This window comes from Gopherus flavomarginatus, chromosome 7 (assembly GCF_025201925.1).
Source record: "Gopherus flavomarginatus isolate rGopFla2 chromosome 7, rGopFla2.mat.asm, whole genome shotgun sequence".
Classification (NCBI taxonomy): domain Eukaryota; kingdom Metazoa; phylum Chordata; order Testudines; family Testudinidae; genus Gopherus; species Gopherus flavomarginatus.
In genome coordinates this window covers 78,354,790-78,379,105 of record NC_066623.1, presented here as the reverse complement: position 1 = coordinate 78,379,105, position 24,316 = coordinate 78,354,790, and the positions used below count along the sequence as shown (strand labels likewise).

Here is a 24,316-nt window from a genome sequence, read left to right as displayed (position 1 = left end):
CAAAATCTTTAGAACAATAATTTAATTTCAGTGCCTGAAAGATTACTTCTGCTTTGCAAAGACTACAATTTAAGGGTCAGATAGTGCAATTATAAACAAACTAGGGAAATACAACCTAGACAGAGCTACTATTAGGTGAGTGCATAACTGTTTGGAAAATCATTCCCAGAGAGTAGTTACCATTGGCTCAGAGTCAAACTGCAAGGGCCTATTGAGTGGGGTGCCGCAGGTATCAGTTCTGGATCAAGTTCTGTTCAATATCTTCATAAATGATTTAGATAATGGCATGGATAGTATATTTATCAAGTTTGTAGATCATACCAAGCTGGGAGGGGTTGCAAGTGCTTTAGAGGATAGGATTAAAATTCAAAATTGTCTGGACAAATTTGAGAAAATGTTTGAAGTACATAGGATGAAACTCAATAAGGACAAATGCAAAGTACTCCACTTAGTAAGGAACAATCAAGTGGAAATGGGAAATGACTGCCTAGGAAGGAGTACTGCAGAAAGGGATCGGGGGGGTCATAGTGGATCACAAGCTAAATATGAGTCAACAGTATAACATCGTTACAAAAAAAGCAAACATCATTCTGGGATGTATTAGCAGGAGTGTTGTAAGACAGATAAGAAGCAATTCTTCCTCTCTACTCCATGCTGATTAGGCCTCAACTGGAGTATTGTGTCCAGTTCTGGGTGCCACATTTCAGGAAAGATGTGGATAAATTGGAGAAAGTCCAGAGAAGAGCAATAAAAATGGTTAAAATGTCTAGAAAACATGACCTATAAGGGAAGATTTAAAAAATTGGGTTTGTTTAGTCTAGAGAAGAAAAGACTGAGAGGGGACATGATAACAGTTTTCAAGTACATAAAAGATTGTTACAAGGAGGAGGGAGAAAAATTGTTCTCCTTAGGATAGGACAAGAAGCAGTGGGCTCAAAATGCAGCAAGGGTGGTTTAACTGGACATTAGGAAAAACTTCCTGTCAGAATGATTAAGCACTGGAATAAATTGCCTAGGAAGATTGTAGAATCTCCATCATTGGGTATTTTTAAGACCAGGTTGGACAAACACCTGTCAAAGATGGTCTAGATAATACCTAGTCCTGCCATTAGTGCAGGGGACTGGCCTAGATGACCTCTCAAGGTCCCTTCCAGTCCTATGATTTGAGTCAGTGAATATAGGCACACTGCTACTAATTTCAATGGGGCACTATGTAAGCACACATCCACATGGATGTATTTATAGGATGTAGCCTTAACTATGTACTGAGTCGAAACCCAGGAAACCTAATTCAGACCTCTACTATCAGGATAACAAAAGCTTCTCCTTATTCTTACTATACACTTTGACTTAAGATCAAGAGTAGAGCCTTCAGATTAACACCAAGTAAAAGAAATGAATAAATTCTTGTGCTGTGGATTATGAGGCAAGTGACTGAAAAGATTAATTCCTCTAGTAATGGAGTGTGAGAAGTGAGGAAAGAAAGAAACTTACAAGATCTTTAGAGCAATGCAGTTTTGGAAGGGTTCAGCTCTGCTATTAAAAACAGTATAAGGGAAAACACAAGAATAAAAAGAGAATAGTATTCTAATTTAGGAATGTTTCCCACTGTTTATCAGCAGGATTAAAAAAGCATTTTGAACTCCAAGTACTTTAAAACATTCATTGCCTCAGAAAAATTCAACTAAGACAAGTGTTTCTCAAAAGTCTGCTCCAGGTCATTAAGACAAAAGGAGTATTCAAGTGAATGCCAAAATGTGCTGTACTACAAAATAGAGCACATTTTTAAAATATTTTAGTATTGGATCATTTACCAATAAAAAAGTGTTAAAGCACTCAATAGCTGTGTACAATAGTAAACTTCATAGCAGATGTAGGATTTGATCGTGCCCCAATGAATCAAAGGAGTTTTGCCATTGACTTCAACGGGAGCAGGATCACATCCATACTGAGGAATTTAAAAGATTATCTTCCACTGAACTTTGAATTTAATTAAAAAAAAGTAGTACAAGTTAGGGCATTTCAGACTCAAGCTCCTCTGTATAGCTTGGGTTATGTATTTCCCACAAAATAAAAAATAGGATACAAAAAAGCATTTGGTAAATAGCATAATAGGAAAAGCAAGGTAAGTAAAGACTCAAGTGCCTTAAGCTACAATTTTAATAGGCAAAAATATGGAAATTTCACACTATAATAATGAGGTGACATTAAACTAAACAAGAGACGAAAAAGTGTGGATGGTTCCAAGTTCCCAGAGAGTTTGCTCTATTCTAAAGTTGTGGCAGAAACTATCAATAATTATGATTTTCAAAAGAACTTGGTAACAGCAGTCATACAAACAGCATACGTCCAGCTTCACCACAGATTAATGCCTCTTTTCACTGTTCTCTGATACAAACTCGGAATATGGCTCATGAAGAATACCAGACCTACCACGGGATCTTCCATTTAAATTGCACTGACTGTATTATGCTGAATGGCTACTTAGACACAGTTTCCATTTTTAATGGTCCTCAGCCAAAAAAATGCATGGCTTTTGAAGCAATTTTAATCTAACACTGCAAGAATTCTTATAAATATTTATGATGGGGAGAGGGAGTGGGGAAAGGAGGGGGAATCTAAATTACCTGATCTTATACGTCAGTAATTTAACTCCTTAAAATACAGTAAAAAAACAACTTAATTATGTACTATCATAACCAAGCTTTTACAGAAACCTAAACCAATTTACATTACAGAAAGAACAGCATCCCCAAAATAAATTCTCTTTATTGTTTAAAAATAACTTACAACTGAAAAATATCCAAATAGATTTGTTTTTCTAATTTAATATAGAAGTTAAAATTCCTTCCACCCAAAACACCACCTACATAATTTGATTTAGAATTTTATTTTATTATTACATCAAAATTAAAAATCTCTGGGGAAAAAAAGGTTGAAAATGGAAAACTGTAAAACAAATCTGGCTGAGCAAAGCAGGAATCAATACTCCTTTTATAATTATTTCAATAAAGAAATATTTACAGCAAGGAAATACTGAAGAACTTTAACTATTCTGTGGATAACGCAGGTGATTGGGTTAATGCTTTGGTGTCTAAGATCCAATCTACCGGATTTCTAACCAAGTCTGGGCTCTACGCCTGTCCTGCATGCTCCAGCTGCCATAGATGACTGCGGTCATTGATTGGTTACTACCTGCAAGGACTAGGGAGAAAAAAAATGGAGGGATTTGTTTCTGCCCATTTGTTGGCTGGTAGCCATTTTTGCTTTGTTTCAACGCCACCCCTTCCCACCTTACATGACATGGCATACCTCTTATGATGCTGAGGGCTATGCTGTTCACCAAATTTTATTTGAGGTCTGGAAGAGATGTTTCCCACATAGCAAAAATTTCACCTTCCATCCAACATCTCAGAGTCTGGTTTACATTATACTTGTTAGAATTCTGGTGGATTCCAGTACCGTGACTGGGTTAAGAAAAAGACCCAATGCAAGGTCCCAGTAACCCAATGGGCTGCTTGGGTACAGGCCCCAAACATCACACTGCATGAGGCAGTATGCTTGCTTCCATGTCTCAGGCAGCGTGGGGCTCCCCATCTCTCAGCTTTCCTACCTCCAGCATGGATGAGGGAAATGGGTTGAGGCTCTGGCTTCATGCCAGGGTCCCTGGGCAGGTCTGAAGGTATAAAGGGGGCTTTGCCATAATCTCCATCTTCAGGTTTGTAAAACCCAGGGTCACTAGTGCCTAGTTAAATTTGACTCTGGAACAGCCCAGCTGGATATTTCAAGAAGTGCTTCCTCATTGGTTAATAGTTTAACAAAGCTGTGACCTCTGCATGTAACCATACTCTGGTGTGTGTGTCTCATTGCGTCCATATCTGCATCAATTAAGATGAACTAGTAAAGAAACTGGCAAAGATTTTTTTTCTGAAAAAAATTGTAAATATATCTGTTAAAAGTGAATGTCTACAACATATGCAAACAAAATCTGAGACAATCATAAGCTCTTCCCACTTCTAGGTCTGTATTCTTTAACTGGATGAAGTCACAACCATCAGAAACAAACAAAGTGCTGGAAGTTAGCAAAGATGAAAAATTGCAATGGGGACAGTATTTTACCAATTTTTTCATTTTAATTATGTGATCAATTAGCATATGAACTCTGTAACAAAACTCCAATACACAAATAGTTAGAGAGTTTAAATTATGAACTTGCCAAGATGGTTGATCAAAGGCCTGTGTGAACAAGTAAGTCCTGAAACTACTCCCAAAAGGACAGCAAACACTGGCTCTAGGGAACTAGAAGAAGGAATGAATTCCTCCAGCAAAAAAAAGCCCTCAATTAAGAATGGTCTGACAACAACATGATAGTTGTCAGTTAGCAGACTACAACATCAACCCAGTAGACCCTAAAAGCTGCAGCAGAAAGCAAGAAGTGCACTCTCCGAGAAAACTTAGACGTTTAGAATCTTCACAGATCCTAAGCAACAAACTGAATTACAATTGGACACAAATAGTTGCCAGAACAGAATACAGAATATATCATTGTTGTATACTCAGAGTGACCCATTCTCAAAAGACAAAAAGGACATCAGGAGAGCTGACAGTTTCTGAAAGAGACAATGTTAAAGGTGCAGCAGCAAACTATCCTGATACAAAGGAAAAACAGGAAGAATAGCAAGATCGGGAGCAATGTAATGACCTGAAAAATCAAAAAGGAATCCTACAAAAAGTGGAAACGGATAAATTGCGGAGGAGTACAAATGAATAGCACAAGCACGTAGGGACAAAATGATTTAAACCTAGTAAGGGACATAAAAGGCAAGGAAAAGAGATTCTATATATACATTAAGAGCAAGAGAAATATGAGGGAAAATGTAAGTCCTCTGCTTAGCTCGAAGGAGAGCTAATAACTGATGACATCAAGAAGACTGAGATGTTTAATGCCTATTTTTCTACCCTAAGGATAGCTGACCAAAGAGGAAAGTCTCCATAGCTCTGTGTACTTTTTGTGATTCTCATCACAAAAGCAATTCACTTACACTTCTTGCTAAGTACTTGAAAATGAGCCAGTGGAAATGAGAACTGCAGCTACCCAAGTGATTGGGGGAGACAATGTAGCAAAAAGTTCTACAGGGACAGCCTAGAACATAGGATAAATCTAGAATTACTGGTATATTGAAACCAGAACAAATTCTAGGTTTCAACAGAACTGGCTGGAAAACCAGGATGACTGAATCAATGGAGTTGCCAAAGAGTCACACAAGGCATGTCATTTCCCATTTCAGCGGGTAGTGGCCAGGGTTTGGTTATTTTGTTTAGCTCTTTTTCTTTCCTCAAAATACTAACTATTAGGTAGCTACCATATTCTTTCAGCCAACATATTTACCAATATAGCTATTCTCATCCTGTCCTATCAAGATGCTAACCTTGAATTTACTTTTTGAAACAGATAACAAATAAGCTTTAAGTTTTACTTTTGTATTGTGCATCATAAATGTTCATGTTGCCCAAACATTTTTTTCTCAGAATCTACATTCATTTTAAATTCTACTTTTTCCAATCACTGATGGCTGTTTTATCATTTTGGCTGTTTTCTGCTCTTCTTTTTCATTATTATTAGTACACACTGAGGACATTCTTAATTCTTTTTATTTTTATTGTCTTCATTTAATATGTATATGTTTAAAAGGATTTATTTTCTTCTTGCATTCATATGTGATTTTTAAAACAGGCACTATATTATGGGAAAACACACTAAAATTGGGTATAGTTCATTATTAAAAGTTATGGGCTCTCCCTGTTGGTGTATGATTCTTCCAGTGAATGCTTACCTCCACACATTGATCCAAGTTTTGTACTTTACTAAAACTCCCACTGATTGAAAGGTCATCCAAGCCAGAAATAATTTTTTTCACAGTTCCATCATCAGCTGATCGTTGTTTCTGTTTGGATCGGCAGAAGTCTCCTTGGATCCACAATGCTGCTTGCTTCCTGTTTAATATTAAACCAAAACCAATCAGTATCAACTACAAATTTACATGCAGACAAAACCCGTGAGAGAAACATGCCAAACCATCAATTGAGAATATTTTTCCTTTTATATAGCCTCATAAATACATCATATAATAAATGGATCATCTCTTCTTCAATGGTAAATAAAAAAAAAAGTCAGAACAGATATGAATCCCTGTATGGTTTTTTGCATCAAATATATATTTTCCAGCTGTCCCTTGCTCCAAAATACTTTAGGATTTTGTTTAAAAGAAGCTAATCTGAATCAGAAAAAAACAACATACTGCAGTATTCAGTCATTTTGGAACGATATGTTAAAGCCACACACACAATACATGACAACGGGGTGTTGTGTGTGATATTATTGGCAAGTTTGGGAGATGTGGATTAATCATAAGTAGCAAAACCATAGCTGAGTTATGCAGGAGATTGGGGGAAGTATAGTACTAAGGTAAAGAGAACCAAGCTGCAGGAATGGGTAGATAATTTTTAGATGCATGGGAGAAAAAAATAGTAGCATTTATTCACTGTGACACCCATTTATGGGATGGGTGAGCTTACAAACTGGTGATAGATTAAACTGGAAGTTCTTTAGGACAAAAACTGTTTTTGTTGTGTGTATGCACAAACGCCTAGCACAGTTTGCAGCCTACACACACTATTATGTTTCATATTAGTAGTAATAATGGACAGTAGAGAGATGAGAGAATTTTCAGTAACACATTTCTGTTCGGAATGTCTCTCCTTATTCACAACAAATGGGTAACGCTTCTCTCCTGTGGAATTTGCAGGCAGTCTAACAAGACACAAAGACTAAGCTCCATGGTTCAACTCAGGCTTCCAGAAGAGTTTCCCCAAAGCTACAGAAACACTCCAGGATCTGAATATTAGCATTAAGACAACAACTTAAAATGTAATTGCCTGTTAATATAATTTTTAAGTCTCCCTTTAGAAAAAATATTCACTTTGTTACAAATTGTGTTTTAGTCATTTAGCAGACTTCCAAGGTGGTTGAATGAAGATGGAAGCTCTTATGAAAGAAAATGATCAGGTAAGAAATTTCTCATACTGCTGTATAGGTTCTCCCCTCATTCATAACAAATGGGAAGTAGTGAACAATGAATGATTCACAGAAGTGTTGAGGGCAGGTATGGGGTAGATAAGCAAGACTGTTTATAGTAGAATAAGCAAAAATTAAACTCCCAATATAAAGCAAAAGCTCTGTAATTTAAGGAACTATTTCGGAACACAGTAGCAACTTCCTACCAAAGGATACCTCCTGCAGAGGAATGGAAACCTTTGACTTTCTTCCTCAGGTAAGGATCAGACACTTTCTTCCCATAAAAATGCTTGAGATATATCTTTAAAGCTCTAGGAATGACTATTTGTGCCAAAGAAGTGCTGAGAACTGGAACAAATTCATATGAGAGCTATTTCCCAGTAACTGTGGTAAGAGGATTCTACCTTGGGCAGAAAGGTTTCTGGAACGATAAGAATAATCTTTTTTCCATGACAAAAGGAGTATGGATTCTTATGATGGCAACTAGAAAGGCCTCCTACAGGCTTGTCTAATCTGTTATTGTTTAATCTCAACATCAGTTGGAGACTGCAATATACCTGCATAAAGAATGCTGGTTGGGCTGTTACCTACTTTTCTCTGGTGAGACCAACTATCATGAGGAAACTCTAGAGTGTCTGATGTGGTAAACTGTGTGACTGTTAAATCTGTGTAACAAACATCTACAGGCTGGTTCCAGTTGTTCTGGGCACTGTAAAAATATAACAGAGACCATCCCTGCCCCAAAGAAATTGTTTGTCCTCATACCAGAAACTGAATTTGACAAGACCAATGCTTTTTCCTAGTTGAGTTCTGTCTTGAGTTCAAAATGTATCAATAAGGTTAATGGAGAACTGCTGAACTACACTTTTCCTTCAATACCCAGGCTGCTAATGGTGAGTGGTCCAAGTCTGGACAAAGGAGATCCTTGCTTTAAGAGGTCTGGTCTTTCGTTGCACATGCAATGGAGGTTCTTTGGCTGCCTAGCAAGTCCAAACAACTGCTTATTAGGCAAGTGGTGGTCCAGAAGACGGAGACTTCATCTCTCTATGTTTAAAAATAGCAGATTCTTCTCTGCCTTAGGCATTATTTCCATTACCTCAGAAAAGGTCTGACCTCTGGTTAGTCACTGATTTCGGAAGGGATTCAGGTTTCAGGGCGCAAGCTAATCTCTAACCCACAGAAGGGTAGACAAAACTTCCTCTGCGGGAAAGTTATTCCACAAAACCCACTATAGGGTTTGACGCACCTTCTTCTGAAGCAGCTCTGGCTACTGTCAGACAGAACACTGGACTCAATGTACCATCGTGGTCAATCTTGTATGGGTATTCTTATATTTTTGCTCAGCATGCAATTGATAGAGCTGTCAAAATGAAGCAAATTATGCGGTAGACTGAGATTTTGAAAATTTGTATAGCAGAGGGTCAGAGCTGGAGAGAGAGCTGGATGCTTCCCTTTTTCGAAGTGACGGGTCATGACCCCAGGATCATTTAAACTTTCACATACGCTCCCCATTGTGTGTGGCTTGTTTCCATAATGAGCGTGCAAACAGAGTCAAAACTGGGTTGGCTTTCGGCATACTGTCTGCATTTACCTGCCTAAAAGGGGACATTCAGATATATACCTTGAATGGTGCTAATTTTTGTATTGCATACAAGTGGTTCCATGCTCTCAAAAGGACTTTTTGGAGGAACATTCTGTGAAGTCCTGTTCAGGGAATGATATCAATGCATAGTGCCAGCAATCCTAGCTGTTAGAGATAAGTTTTAGATTTTTGCAAATCTTTACAAGGGTGGTAAAACTATTCTTTGTAACTACTGGTTTTGGAGCCACTGCGCTTGCCATACATGACTTCAAAACTCAGAAAAAATGCAAAAAAAGGATAGTCTGCATGCTGCTACAAGGATCTGATTAGAATGTGAACCTGAAAACTTTCACACTGAAAGCAAAGATCCTACTCCTAGACAACAAACCACTTGCTTGCCACCAAACAGATGTTCCTTACTAAGTATAGGGAATATTTTTGGCTACAATTTAGGCTTTGAAATTTCTATGCAGTCTTCCTCACTCTTATGGTTTATGGGATTTTTGGATGGAAGTCCTCTTTCTGAGGGGTGTGACATCTTTTAAATGGTGGGGCTACTGCTCTGCCAATGTTAGACTCCTAAAACTTATGCAATTTCTAATTTTTTGTAATAACATTTTGGCTAAAACCAAATGTTAAACTTAAAGTCCCCATTTGGATATTACAATGTCTTCAAAGATGGTACATGTGGAAAACCCTGTACCAAATTATGATTGAAGGGGGAAATATATATTTTATTATAATTAACACTGACAAATGCCTTGATTGTGGGAATAATCTGTTAGAAAGACCAAGGAGCCTGAAAGGACACCTGTTTGCTTCCCCACGGTGGCCAGCAGACATGAGTACTTCAGAAGAAACCTAGTACCAATCAAGGCTTTACTCAGAAAAACAGGAGCCGGTTTGAACATGGGAAGGGATTTATCTCTTACGTCCCTGTAATCCTATGATGGTGTAGCTGCATATGGAACATGCCTCTGCTGTAGATACAGATTACCTAAAGTGCTCCTTCTAATCTAATGTGGAGCCAGCTCATGAAGATGGGGAGGGACTGCGAGACACTTCTTGCTACTCTTCAGACTGATTCCCTTTCCCCTGTCAAAGTGAGGGTCTGTAGGCAGTAAACAAGAAACTGGCACAATTTTTATTCCACTGCTGTCTGAAATCTGAGACCCTGGGAGAGTCAGGGTTCATGGGCTAAAAGCTAGAAAGGCACAATACCTATTATGTTGCAGCCTCAGGTAGGGCTTCACAGAAGCAACAGGCTTTTTCTGCATGCCTACAGATGCTGCAGTGAAGATGGGACGAATACCAAGCACAGTGAAGGAATTTTACAGAGAACAGAAAAGTCCCAGCAAACTCTACATCTGGGTGTAAAGGCAAAGAAGAATGGGTATAAACCCTGATATTTATTCCACTTGCTCATTAACAAAATGAAATGATGCCTTACAAGGACTACGCTTGCTTTTCTATTTTTGGATCTGAAGCCTCTGGGATTTGCAAGATTTATTCCTGAGCAGGCTGGGAGTGTTCTCCTCTCCTTGGAAAACCTCATGCTCATCAATGAGCCTTCCCACAGCAGAGTTGTGGTTTGGGGGTTGAAGAAGGAGAGAGAGAGGAGAGGGCATGCCAATCTGATTCAAAGCACATGCCCTGGCAGAGTGAGGATCAGTGTCTTGTAGAAGCAGGGCATGGCTCATCCTGTGAGGCTCCTGAAAAAACACCTTATAAATATAGCATCTCTTAGACTTAGCTCAATGAGTGCAGGGTTTCTTTGCTACTGTGGTGGGGGCAGAGGGAGCTTGCTAAGAGGTGCTGCTGCATTGAAGGAACCAGAGGAGTAGAGCATCAATGCTCCAGTGATCCTTCAGCTCAGGAGAAGCGAGTGGGAGGAGCTAGAAGCTGAAATGAAGTGGCTACTGCATGAAAATGAATAAAAGTTAAAGTTATGAAAAAAAAACTGCCAATTTCTTCTGCTCCCAGAGTTGAATGGTGGAGCTTAGTTGCTGGAACCTCCAGCAACAACACTGAATTGCGTCTAAACTGTACAGGTCAGAGAGATTACCCATTAGTGATGAATGAGGACAGAAGCTGTGCAGCAGAAATTTACTTGTTCTTTACAAGATCTGGAAATCTATTATAAAGTGTGGCTGTAAGCGGAAGGACTGTTCTGCTAGCTAGGGAAGAAAATCATGCTTCAAACAGTTCTGCCTCTGTTCTCTTCCCAGATCTTTATAAATAAAATGCAAAACAACAAAAAAAAGCAACTAGTCTCACCACCCACCAGGGTCTTGTCTTAGCCCTTGTCTCTAGGGCTTCGAAGTCTTTACAGCCCTTCTTCACAGCCTTCCCCAGCCAGCTCCTGCTCCCTATAGGTGTCCCCTGTCTCAAGCCTTCTGCCTGACAGGTGTACAGTGCCACCTTCCAGTACCTTTCCAGCCCCAGGTCTCTGCTTACAGGGCCCAAGGACTGTAACAAGCTTATTGAGATGCAAGCATGTGCCCTGTTACAGTGATATTCTTTACTCTCTTCATTCAAAGTACGTTACATATAAAGCAGAGGTTGGAACACACTGTTTTTAGTGCTGTCCACTAACTCTAAATTTTGAAAGCAAACTTACATATCCTAATAAAAGCGGTGGTATAGATCATTTGAAAGATCACTCCTCTCACCAATATAGTACACTGTGGCACAGAGTATGGTAAACAGTTTTCACAAAAATACTATCAAGTTGATTTTGTTGACTCTTTGCTGCTCTGAAAAGCAGTGGCAAACAGAAGCAATGCATTTCCTCCTACCTACTCCATTTTCCTCAAAGAAATTAAACAGATTTTTATTTTAAACATGAAAACCATTACCTAAAACCCAAAGATGAGTGGCCATCACAAAAGCATATGCAAAAGTGAACTGGAAACCTTTCATTCCTCATAACCATATATTCCTTTGTATAAGCTTAAAAGATGAATATAGCATACCAATAAAGTCAGTGGTCAAGATAGGTCTATATCAATACAATTTAAAATAATTCCAAACAATATGATTTTATAGGACTGTGGCAGAAAAGAATGAAAGCTTGTTTGATTGGTTTAGCATGAGGAATTTGTACCCTCCTGACAGATGCACTGAATACATGCTTTATTACCACACATAGTAAATATTCGCATGTTTGCCAGCATGTGTGAACTAATTTCCTGAGGTGATCTCTCTTTTTTGGCTCCAAATAACCATAAATGTGGGAGCATAACACATACATCTCTCTATGAATAAATCTTTTTAGCTCCAGTTTAGTTTTTAACAGGAACAATAATCTATTTCTCAGATCTTCTCTAGTAGCCTTCTTTTCCCATTAGAAGTATAAGATAATATAGCTCCTGTTAAGGTGAAAAAAAGTGTGACAACTGCAACAATAAATCAAAAAAAGATTGGATAATCTGCATGCATTGCCTCAGAGAAAAGCTCCCACTGGGAGGTCAGATAATCAGTAAATACAGCAGGATTAGGTAGTTGAAAAAGTGTTCCTACACAGAGCGAGGAAAGTCAATATCCAGTATACTTAAAAGAATGATCTGAGATTATACAGCTGCTGACATCAACCAAGTTAACTCAGAAGAACATGATGGGAATTTTAAAAACAAAACCAGTCAATATAGGAGATGGAGCTGTAGCGTAAACACACTCTTTTGGTCAAAGAGGAATACTACCATTGCTCCAACAACTAGAACAGAAACAGAGATCATGTTGTTCATGAAGTTTAACATCATTTATAAGAGGGCCTCCTTCAGGATTTGTTTTTATATAGAAACACAAATATATAAACCCTTAGTTAGATAGAGAGAGAGAGAGTGTGTGTGTGTGTTCGTTCTAGTGCTCAGGTTTGGGAAGATAAACTTTCCAGATAAGAACAAAGTCCAAATCAATGCACAATTGTTACAGTCCGAAGTCGTAACTCTTAAGACAAGCATGAGTTGCTCCATTTATCTTTGTGTGTTGTTCACTCTGCACACTAAGGATATTTAAAATATCAAAACTGTTACCTATTTCACTATTTCACATTTTAACAAAAGCACAATCCCAAACCACCTTCTACGTTTTCCCAGGTGTCAAAAGCCTTAACTGTATCCAGGTAGTAACACCTTGAACTCTGTTCTAACAACTTCTACAATTAAGTTTTGTGTTACCAATACAAAAACCTACAGCACAAAAACCTGAAAAAATGTAGAGGAAGATTAAAAAATATTAACTGTATTTGTTGTGTTACTCATTTTTATAATTCCATTTTAAAACTTCCCTGGGTTTTACAGGAAAATTTGCAATTTGCCACACTGGAGTGCTGCTGAACACAGAGTCATGTCATAGCATGTAGGTCCAATTGAGTGAATACTAATACTCTGAGTAACAGGCTAATTTGAGACTATGTTGTATTTACATTTGTTGAAATAAATGTTAGTTTAGCACAATCTGTGAAAACACATACAAAGCCCCAGGGAGAGGGGCCCTGCCCAGAGGGAGCTGCTGAATATAGGCTAGGCTGTTGCTCCCTTTGAGGTGGAGGGAACGATGGGAGCACCTTTGGTCCTAACTAAATCAAGGCATGAGTGAGATGTACAGAGTGGAGGAGGCAGATGGAGTGGCTGGTGCATGCCAGGAAGTAGTGAATTCAATGCTTTCACTTATTTCTCCAGACAATCTTCTGTCCTATTGCCAGGAGAAAGCTGACAGTCGCGGGCATCAGCCTAGATTGGCACCTCCACAGGACTCATTGACTATGTTTGTTAAATTATTATATATAAAATTATTTTTACATAAAAGGTATTATCAGTCAGACACTAAATATATGGGTTTGTGACCCAAATCCAGGCATTGGTACCAAACTTAAGGTGAAAGATGATAAAGTAACATATTTCTTTTTCTCAGGTCAAAATCTCAATCTGCCACAGCTCTAGGCTTTATTTGAACCCGAATACATCAAAGATGCTTTGTGCTTTGCTAAGCAACACTACACCCAAGCATTTTTTAAGCACTTTGGCCATCATTGTTCTATTATCCTTTAGAAGCTTCTGAAACAAGACATGTATGTGCTTTAAAGTTTCTTATTTCCATTTTATAATCAGTCTTGATGAAGTTAATTATTTCTCAAACAATACACTTACAATACTCCAGAACAATACATTTCTCAAACAATACTAAAAAGGTATGAATCCTCAATTCACAGTTTTGGCGCAGGTTTCACTTGTGTGACCTTGGACTAGTCATTTTTTAATCTCTGTGCATAGGTGCCGATTCCGCGGGTGCTCCAGGGCTGGAACACTCTCAGAAAAATTAATAGTGGGTGGGCTCCTCCCCCCCTTCTTCCCTCCCTCCCCTCCCAGTGTCTCCCGCCAATCAGCTCCTCCCCCTAACCCCCCTAGCGCCTCCTGCCTACCCCGATCAACTGTTTGGTGGTGGCGTGTGCAGGAGGCAGGAAGAAGTAGAGGAGGGGGAGGGCCTGGGCAATGCATGCCCTGGACGCCAGGGAGTGGAAGGGGTGGGGGTCCAGGAGCCGAGGGGGCAGGACCAGCCAGCCCCTTCTGGTCGCTGGGATGCTGCTTTGCAGTGTAGCGGGCTGGCGTTGGTGGCTGCATGAGCAAGTCTGCTCAGCCTGACTGGTAAGGCGGCTTTTGCTCCCTGCCTGGGCTTGGGTGCCAGGAACCGGGGACGAGTGAGCCAGAGCTCCCCTAGTACGGGGAGATTTTGGCAAACCAGTAAAGTGCCTGAAACCACTATGGCTTATTGTTAAAAGCAGCCTATTCAGCAGTCTCAGGGCTTGGCTACACTTGCAGCTGTAGAGCGCTTTGGGTTAAACCAGCCTTCGCAGAGTGCACTAGGGAAAGCGCTGCAGTCTGTCCACACTGACAGCTGCAAGCGCACTGGCGTGGCCAAATTTGCGGCATTTGCAGCAGCACTGGGAGCGGTGGATTATGGGCAGCTATCCCAGTGTTCAAGTGGCTGCAACGCGCTTTTCAAATGAGGGGGTTGGGGTGGAGTGTATTGTTTGTATGTGGGGGGAGAGAGAGTGTGTCAGCATGCTATCTTGTAAGTTCAGGTCCCTCTAGCCCCCCTGCCTCTCACTCACTCACTCAGCAAACGTTTGCTTTACCCCATTGCAGATAAGCAGCTGCTGTCTGAAACAGAGCTCTGAAAAGGCACTTCTGCATTCCTCAGCTGATTTCACAACAAAGAGGAGAAGCCACTTGACTTAAGGGGATTATGGGACGTTTCCGGAGGTCAATCAGTGCGCTGTAATGTAACTCCTCATTCACACGGGCCCTGAGGCGTCTCAGCCAATACGGAAAGCTGTTATCCCTCTTCTGGAGGTGTAGTACCAGGAGCGCTCTAGCCAGGGAGTCAGAGCGCTCTATGAGCCTTGCCAGTGTGGACAAGGAGTAAGGTAGAGCACTCTGGGAGGCTTTATTGTGGTATAAAGTGCCAGTGTAGCCAAGCCCTCAGCTTGACCAAGGCAGGAGGGGAGGGGGTTTGGGTGCCACAGAATGGGCAGCTTGACCCCACGTCCTTCCCGATAAGAATTGTGTTGAAGTTGCTGATGCATGCATTTTAAAAGAGCAGGATGTGCCCCAGGAATGTCTATTACAGTCTCAAGGCTGCAAACTCTGGAAAAACCCACACTTGGTTAATCAATAATCAGAAGAAACCTCTTGCTTGACCATTGAAACTGCTTATTTAACAAGTTTTCTTTAAGGGACATGTCATTCTATTACTAATGTATAAATAAGGAGAAAAAGTTTGATACACAGTAGTTGGACTTTTTGGACTCTCCCTCTGGATACATCTTGTGGTCCCCACCAGCAGACGGAAGATTTGGCCACCAGAAACCTGCCACTGTGTCACTCGAGAGCCACACTCAGCACTGGTAATTATCAAGGGTTGGGGGTGTTTTACTAATCTGTTGTGGACGTGTGTAAGTGCATGAGACTAAGTAAAGTTTAACCTTAAGTGAAAGCGTTCTTGTGTTGTCCTGTTTGTGCCAGTCATCTATCAATCAGTCGGATGGCCGTGTCTCCCGATTTATTTTCTGACACCACCTCGCACAGAGTAAAAATTACCAAGAGCTTTGGGTTGAAAGAACCCTGGGTAACACCCTCTCTCTGGCACATTTCCAGCTCGCTCATCCATGGTCCCCAGCAGCCGCTGGGCTGCAGAGCAGCAACCGGGAGGGGCTGGAGTTAGAAACATTCCCTCCCACTCCCTGACTGAGCTCCTTCCTGCCAGGAATGTGCTGGAGGGCAGAGGGGGGGCAGGTGCAGAGGGAGGACAGAGTGACCCCGCCACAGGGGCTGCCGTGGGGTGTCAACATGTGCCCGGTCACAGGAGCTCCCCCCAGTATGGGGACATGTATCAGAGGGGTAGCCGTGTTAGTCTGGATCTGTAAAAGCAGCAAAGAATCCTGTGGCACCTTATAGACTAACAGATGTTTTGGAGCATGAGCTTTTGTGGGTGAATACCCACTTCGTCTGGGCCTCATCCTCCCTGAACTAACCTCGTTATCTTTAGCTTTCTTGCATATAAATACCTGCCCCTGGAAATTTCCACTACATGCATCCGATGAAGTGGGTATTCACCCACGAAAGCTCATGCTTCATAACGTCTGTTAGTCTATAAGGTGCCACAGGATTCTTTGCTGCTTTTACAGTATGAGGAGGCACCAGTTGTCTATGGGGCGCCCTCGGGAGAGGCGGCAGAACAAGGGCGGAGCAGGACCTTGGGAGAAGGGGCAGGGTCTGGGATGGAGCTGGGGGGGTCGAGCACCCCCTGGGAAATCAGGAAGTCAGTGCTTATGTCTCTCTGCCTCAGCTTCCCATTTTGGAAATGGAATACTACTACCTTCCTAAATCTGTCTAGTCTATTTAGATTGTAAGCACTATCGATCAGGGACTGACTCTTACTACATATTTATACAATGGCTAGCAAGACACTACATCCTCTGTTAGATTTTTCCCATAAAGATGCACATTTACAGCTACCATCTTAAAAAGCATTTTGTGTTGGATATGACCCTAAGCTGGTGTGCGTGTGCGTGCGTGCGCGTGTGCGTGTGTAAACAAGCAGAAGAGTCTGTGCTCACCAGACCTCACTTCCTTTCAGAGCCTGGAAAGGAACCGAAGAATCCCAAGTTGTATGTACCATGGCCTCTGCTGTCAGCAAATATCTGTGAAATTCAGTGACAAAGTGTCCTATTCCCACCTCCAATGCTAACTTACATGGAGGGTGATAACATACTACTGCTATCAGTTACTTCATTAGTTCAAGTGGCAGAGAGCTGTGAGGCCGATCTAAAGATTCCAACTCTGCTGATGACCTATGTATGTGTCAATATAATGCCATGTTACAGAATTTGTTTTTTCAGTTTGCTTTTTTAAAAAAGCCTAGGATATTACATGCATAATCATTAAAAGAACATTCAGAGTCCAAAGTCAAGCACTCACAAATCAGGAAATGCCAGAATTAAAGATGCTTGTGCATATGCATGAAGATACCATCTTTAAATACATTATCACATACTTCTCCACTCCCACACTCATCTTCCTTGGATAATCACAGGGTTAGCCTCCAACACGGACACCCTTTTCAACTGTTAGACCCCCACCCTCCCAAAATAATCAAACTCAGAATCCAGGAGAGTTTTAACTCCAATAAGGGAAAATTGCCAGAGATTCCATAGAGATGTCACAATTGCTACTTATTTTACCTGGAAGATATTCAAGCACTAAGGTGATGATGGGTGGCAACACAAAACCCTATGAGATTAGATAAATAAGATTTGGTAGATACTACAAATAGGTAAAAATAGAGATAGTTAGAAGCGGTAGACCCCCTACAGTAACAAAAGATGCTATACTCACTCTTCCAAAAAGTGCTGCTGGGGCCCTATAATAGAGCCTGGTCGACATATTCTAATCCAAGCAATGACTTCAGCATGTGTGAACCTATAGTGTTTCATTATGTAACAGGCTATCAATGTTCCTGTTCTCCCCAGACCAGCTACAAAAGACAAAAGGACCAAAATAAATATTTATATACAAATACACATGTACAACACTTAAGTATTTGGAAACCAAAGTGTTCCCCTCAGGATCACATCTCTATATTGTAATTTCATACATGCCTCTGATGTTTGATTTGTGATTTTTGCTTTATTTCTTATTTTATTTGCTAGGTTTTAGAAATAAAGCTGGCCAGATACCTAAACAAGTATCAAATTGTTGAAAGTTTGTTTTAGTGTAGGTGTTTAAGAAAACATGGAAGAAAGGTGGAATTGTGGATTTCATCGTAATTTGCATCATCATTTCACCACTAAAACCCTTTATATTGTAATTTTATTTTTTCAGAAATTTATTTCAATAAAGATTTTTTTAAAGGAAGCTTTTAATTTTTATTACTGATTATGAAATACAAAACTGTATCTAATATCCTATAATAAATGTTAAAGCAAAATGTATTTCCTGATAAAGTAGAAAGAAAGTTTTAAGACTGACCACTTTATAAGCTGTGGCCCAAATCTTGCAAACACTTAAGCATGGGTGTGAAAAGATATCCACATTTAAATGTTGATAAGATTGGGACCCAAATTAACTTTCTGGAATCACTATATCATGTTATTAAACGAACACTCATTCAATTTTTTAAATTTTTTTTTTTGCAGTTTGGCAAAACTATAAAAAATAAATACTAGTTAGTATTTCAATGGCTGTTTTCATCTAAACAGATTAAAGCAATGTACAAAGTGTTCTGCACAAGGGAAAAGGAAGAAACAGAATCTAAGGGACATGTCCAAGTTAACAGCAAGTTAGCAACACAATAGGGATTTGCCCAAGTCCAGTCCTGTGATCTATCCACTAGACCTCACTGTCTCCCCAATAAAATATTTACAGTTTACAGTATGGTTAATTACCTGCAGATGTCCATTAGCTCCTTAACCATGGTTTCTGCACTAACAGTAACTCTTGAGATGCAAACATTTTTATATTTCTATCTAATATTTTTTCATTTAATATAGAACCACCACACTCTACATTTAATCAAGGAATACTAATCGTGCTGTCTGACGTCTTAAAATGCTAAAAGAATTTAAGAAATGGAATGTATGGGGTCACAAGAACAAATAATGAGCAGATTCTATTTATTACAGCACTAGCTCCGTAGAATGAATTGAAGCGGAAGACAATGTTACATTAGAGACAGACATTCAATTTGTGTTGGGAAGGCAGTTTATAAATAGACTATTTAAACTGTAACAATATTTGTCTGAAAAAGAAAACACTCTCTCATCTATAAAAATGTTTATTAAATCACATTTGTTACTGAAGGTTTCAGCAGAAAAGCTATGCGAAAAAATTAAGGCTATGGAAACATCTGCAATAGCAAACTTTCAGATTAAATGATTTTATTAAAAGCTCCGGTAACAAGTGATTTCTAACATGGAAGCTGTAGAAATATCCCTGGCAAAACAAGAGAGCAATACAGCTACCTTGCAGTATATTAAGTATGAATTAACCCTGAATTTGTGTCTTCTAGATTTAGTAGAGCCCAAGGAAGGAACAAAGGCCAAGTAGTTGATCTTCAGACAGTATGGTACTGAACGGACAACTAGTTCAACAATATAAACGTATAACACTGAATTCAGAGCATTTAGTCATATAGTTGTAACACAACTGTTAAAGTGTATCATGTCCCTCTAGTTGTTAATCCATATAAAAGATAACAATCTCCTATTATCATCATCAATTTAAATTATGACTTTAATTCAAGCCATACAGCTCTGTGTTACTCTTGTCAAAAGCCTGCTGACAACTTCTGGAAGAGGATTGTTACACACCTGAACTTAGTTTTTTCTAAACATTTTGCAGGAAAATTTAGTCCTCATAGAAATGACAAATGAATACACTGTTCTGAGTCAGGCATAGTACAAAGAAATATTTTGCTAATCTCTCTCTCTAACTCTGTTAATGCACTTCATTCTTGATCTTCAATGCCCGTTAGTCCTTCCTGTATAATTTTTTAAAAAACCTACCACTAACTGCTTGATGCATCAAGATATAAACTTTGTGACATCAGCATCATGAATGGGAGTTAATTTGCAACCACTTACTTTCATATGTGATGAGAGATCAAGTTCTAGTGAACTAATCCAGTGGTTCTCAAACTAGGGCCACCGCTTGTTCAGGGAAAGCCCCAGGTGGGCTGGGCCGGTTTGTTTACCTGCCGTGTCCGCAGGTTCGGCCGATCGTGGCTCTCACTGGCCGCGGTTCGCCACTCCAGGCCAATGGGGGCTGCAGGAAGCAGCACAGGCCGAGGGACATGCTGGCCGCCCTTCCTGCAGCCCCTAATGGCCTGGAGTGGCGAGCTGCAGCCAGTGGGAGCCACGATCGGCCGAACCTGCGGACACGGCAGGTAAACAAACCGGTCCAGCCCACTAGGGGCCTTCCCTGAACAAGCGGCAGCCTTAGTTTGAGAACCACTGAACTAATCCACTGTGCAACCTATCCAGCTCTCCTCTCTCTAAAATTTTAATTGAGTACATAATCCATATTTGATTACTTAAAAAAAAAAAAAAAAAAGATACATTAAGTTCCTCAGTGCTACAGCTAACAAAAAGTGTCATGCCAGGTAGAGTATAAAGATTTTATTATGTGCTACCCAGTATTAAGTTATGGCGCAATATACTTTATGTTTTACTCTTCCTCAGGCTAAAACAGTAACTTCAAAATTGTATTTTACAATTAAACAAAGTTATGTTCTTTAGACAAAATTTGCAGCAGCAATTCAGAAGCATGAAGAGGACTGTGTGCCTCTTAACATCTACTAGCCCACTTTCCATAAACGCTAAAGAGAGATCTTCAGCAAAATAAACAAACAAAAACAAACAGCAGCATCATTATATGGAATAAAAAAAATCAACCCTGAATAGCACTGACTGGCAAATAATGTAATGTATAGTTCTCATGCTGGAGTAGAAGAATTTAATGTGAACTCTTGGAAGAATGAAGATAATTTTGCTTGAGTTTTTGATCCTGTGCAGGTTATTTTCAGAACTGGCAAATGCTTTTTCTTATTTTGAACTGCAAACTCATAAGTACACCGGGTTAGGTTTTTACATACCTTTACAGTGTACAGCTATAGCACCTTCAGCATTCTCGCAGATGTTCAAGAACCGTCGCACTATATTGTCACTTGGCGTGCTTCCATCTATGAAGAACAGGTCATAATGCTCAAAGCCAGCATCTGTAAAACGTTTTGCCTCATAGATCTTTTTGTTTAGTCTTATGATTGATGTGACATTGTGCTTCCTGAAATAGGGAAAATAGGCTTCAGGTGCATGAAGAGGATAACCTAAAAGCAACAAAAAAAAGGTTACACATTAATAAATCACTGAAAACTACTACACACACACACACACACCCTCCATTAAAAAAAGACTCACAAATTAACACATTTTTGAATTAAAAACTTTTTACTAATTCTGTAAACAATCACATTTGACATTTTAATAAAGGTAAATATATCTATATGAAAAAATATGCCAAGATGTGTTAAAAATTAACAAAAAGCTTTAGCCTGAGGTTTATAAAGCTATTATTCTTACAAATAAAGATATCAGAAGACATTAAAGCATAATGTCTCTTAGATATTGTAGAATGTCCTGTGTGTTATAAGTTAGGTTTACAATTAATACATTAGAAACCCCTTCACACTCTAAACCTATTCTTATAATGAAGGATTGTCTGGTTTAAAGTGAGGAATGTGTATGAATGTGGGATTCCATAATGGTGGTGATGTGTATTTGTTGTAGAGCCACAGGCCAAGAGCCTTAGAAAAAGTGGACATCTTCTGCAACTAAGAAACTAAGTACAATATGTAAAGAATATGCTAGAAATGCTACTATTATGCGAGCACATAATATCACAAGATGCGTTAATTTTAAATTGCTATTCTACTTTTTTTTATTTTTCACCTTTATTTGTGTGGGTAGTACACCTAGCCAAACTGAACTTACCATTGTTTATTGTTGGTTAAGAGCGGGTAACTCATGTGGAGAAAAAGCAGCTTGTGTTAAGAAAAGGTCAGATCATTTTTTTCTTGATTTGGGTTATTCACCTGAATTTCTTCCAAGCAATACGTTTTGCTGTCCCAAGAGGCAATTGGAGAAATTCTGACTAATCTGATGAAAAATTTTATTCATGACTATCTGGGCATGTAGAGGGAGGGGGATGGAGAAAATAAACTTATAAAAACATTTAAAACTAAATACTCCTAGCAACTAAGTGAAATCCTGGTCCCATTGGAGTCAAAGCCAAAACTCCCACCGACTTCAAAAGGGACAAGATTTCACCATTTATGTAATAAGTCACCGTTGCCTTAGGCTAATTTTATAGCGGTAACTTACCTTAATATTAATGTTAGGATTGTTAAGAAAAACAGTTAAATAAGTTTAAATCCTGCAAATAAAAATGTATGTTACAGGTAGGGCTTTGGAGCTGTGCTCCAGCTCCAGCTCTGCGCTCCACTTCAAAGCCCTGGCTACAGGAAGCTTTTTCTCTGAACCCAAGAGCTGGAGTCTCCATTCTGAAGTGAGTTTTGCACAGAGAAGTTGAAGATGACCTCCAGACCTCTAACCTCAAGGGAAAACAAAATGGATCAGAAGACAGGATTAGATGGGGCCATGATTATTGCTCCAAGAGAAAGGTGATCCCCTACACAAACTAGAAGCTTGTCTTTTTATGTTGTCTTCAGAGAGGCTTTTGCAATCCTGAGAAGGCCCTGTCTGAGAATCTTTTGAGTCCGTAAGTCAGAAGTAGTATTGGCTCAGCTTGAGAAGAAATTTTTCAGCTTCCCTACAGAGGAAGGTGGGCCTGGGCCAGCAAAGTTTCATTGTCTTGAGAAGACTACATCTCTGGGGCAAACTCTCTGGCGCTGGAAAATAAAAGTTCACCAGGCCAGGAAATTCAATTGATAAAAAGATTGCTGGTTTAGAGAGGGATGGAAGTCATGGTTTCAGGAAAGTGTCCTGATGTTCCCTCAAGGGGTTTACAGGGATCGATAGAGGGACGTTTTATGAGGTCAGATGATTCCTTAAGGGCTTTTTCTAGGAACTGAAGAGTTTTGCCATATCAAAGAGTGACAACCGGGATGCCTCTAGAAGGGGTGCCTGTATCTAGTGTCCCAAGCATATACTACTTTGACCTGCTGTGTTGCAGAGAAGAGATCCAACAAGAAACTGGCAATGTCACAAAGCTCTGCTGGAGGGTATGCATTCTGTCTTGCATGGGACACAAAAAAACCCCACTTCTGAGTCTGAAGAAAATGACTCCAAGTCCTATGATAACAGTGGAGCAGAACCCATGCGGATAGGAGATAAAATAAGCTGAGCCAGAGAATGACAGTACTGGGGATATTAATGGTGGTTTGCCCATGGATTGTATTGCCTCTTAGGTACCAGAACATAGAAGGCATCAATACCACATGCTCTTGCAGAGCTGGTGTAGGAACCATAGTCACTGTTACCAGCTGAAACCATTCCTGGATTACCAGGGATACCTGTTCCAAAAAGATGAGCAATTCTCTAGTGGCTGCATATGGTTCTGGCGTCATTGGTATCAGAACTAGGCCTTGAATATGAACTTTTTGCATAGAAACATCAGGCGTCAGCCTCGATGGACCTGGAACAGGTTCTGGAGTTGACAATCCCCCCCATTTCTAGATGAGGAATGCTCTGGGGAATGTTTCCCCTCAGTCTCTCTCCCAGAGCCTTAGCCTCTAGATGGTCTTGGTACCAATGCTCTTTCTGAACAAAGTACTAAGTTCTTGGAAGATCTGGTTCTCTTCTTTGGTACTAGAGATACAGATCGAGGTGCCAAAGATATCTCAGTAGTGTGCTCCAGACTGAAGGTGCAGCACTTGGAATATGCTCTGAATTCGAGGGCTCTGATGGAGGGCAGGGTGCCATCTCCATAAGGAGACACTTATATCTGCCTGTCTCTCTTTTTTAGAGAGGCTTAAATCCTTTACTTATCCTTGATGTGGGATTCCTCCAAACATTTTAGGCAGCTGGGGTGCAGGTTGCTGACCTGCATCAGCCTGGCACACAACTTGCAGGACTGAAACCACAGAGTGCAAGGCATGGCTCTGGTACCAATACTGAGATTCAAATCTAGCCCAAAAAGGACCTAAAACTGAAGCCTATCACTAGCACTAACTATACTCTATACCAAACTGACTGCTAAGAGAACAAGGAACTTATATACAAAAAGTGAGGGAAAAGCTTGCGACAGCAAGACTGAAAGTGCTCCAACAATGATCACTTTGGTGAGAAGGAACTGAAGGGTGGTTGGCTGCAACTTCATATTCTTATACCTGCATGCAGTGGTGTGTGATGGTGGAGAGCGCTTGTGCCACCCCAGTGGATGTTACTAAGGGATAAAGTTCCCTGACAACTGCGCATGAGATGCATACATACCTACAGTAGAATAGATATGTGCAATCACTTGAAGAGCTCACCGACTTAGCAATGAGAATACAGGTTAAATCACTCAAGCAATTACAGTCCTTCATTGCCTTGCCACAATGCCTCTGTATACCCAGAAGACAGAAAAGTTCTCCTATAATTC

At 40.0% G+C, this 24,316-nt stretch overlaps 1 protein-coding gene across 3 annotated transcripts in view; it reads right to left on the bottom strand.

The window, feature by feature from the left end:
* Positions 1–24,316, bottom strand: part of CDC14A (cell division cycle 14A) — a 120,632-nt gene that overhangs the window by 26,294 nt on the left and 70,022 nt on the right. For all 3 annotated transcript variants that reach the window (XM_050962359.1, XM_050962360.1, XM_050962361.1), the window contains exons 9-11: positions 20,811–21,041; positions 17,555–17,693; positions 5,835–5,994 (exon numbers count right to left, since the gene is read on the bottom strand). In XM_050962359.1, the coding sequence (XP_050818316.1) occupies positions 5,835–5,994; positions 17,555–17,693; positions 20,811–21,041 (530 nt within the window). The remainder of the gene's footprint in view (positions 1–5,834; positions 5,995–17,554; positions 17,694–20,810; positions 21,042–24,316) is intronic.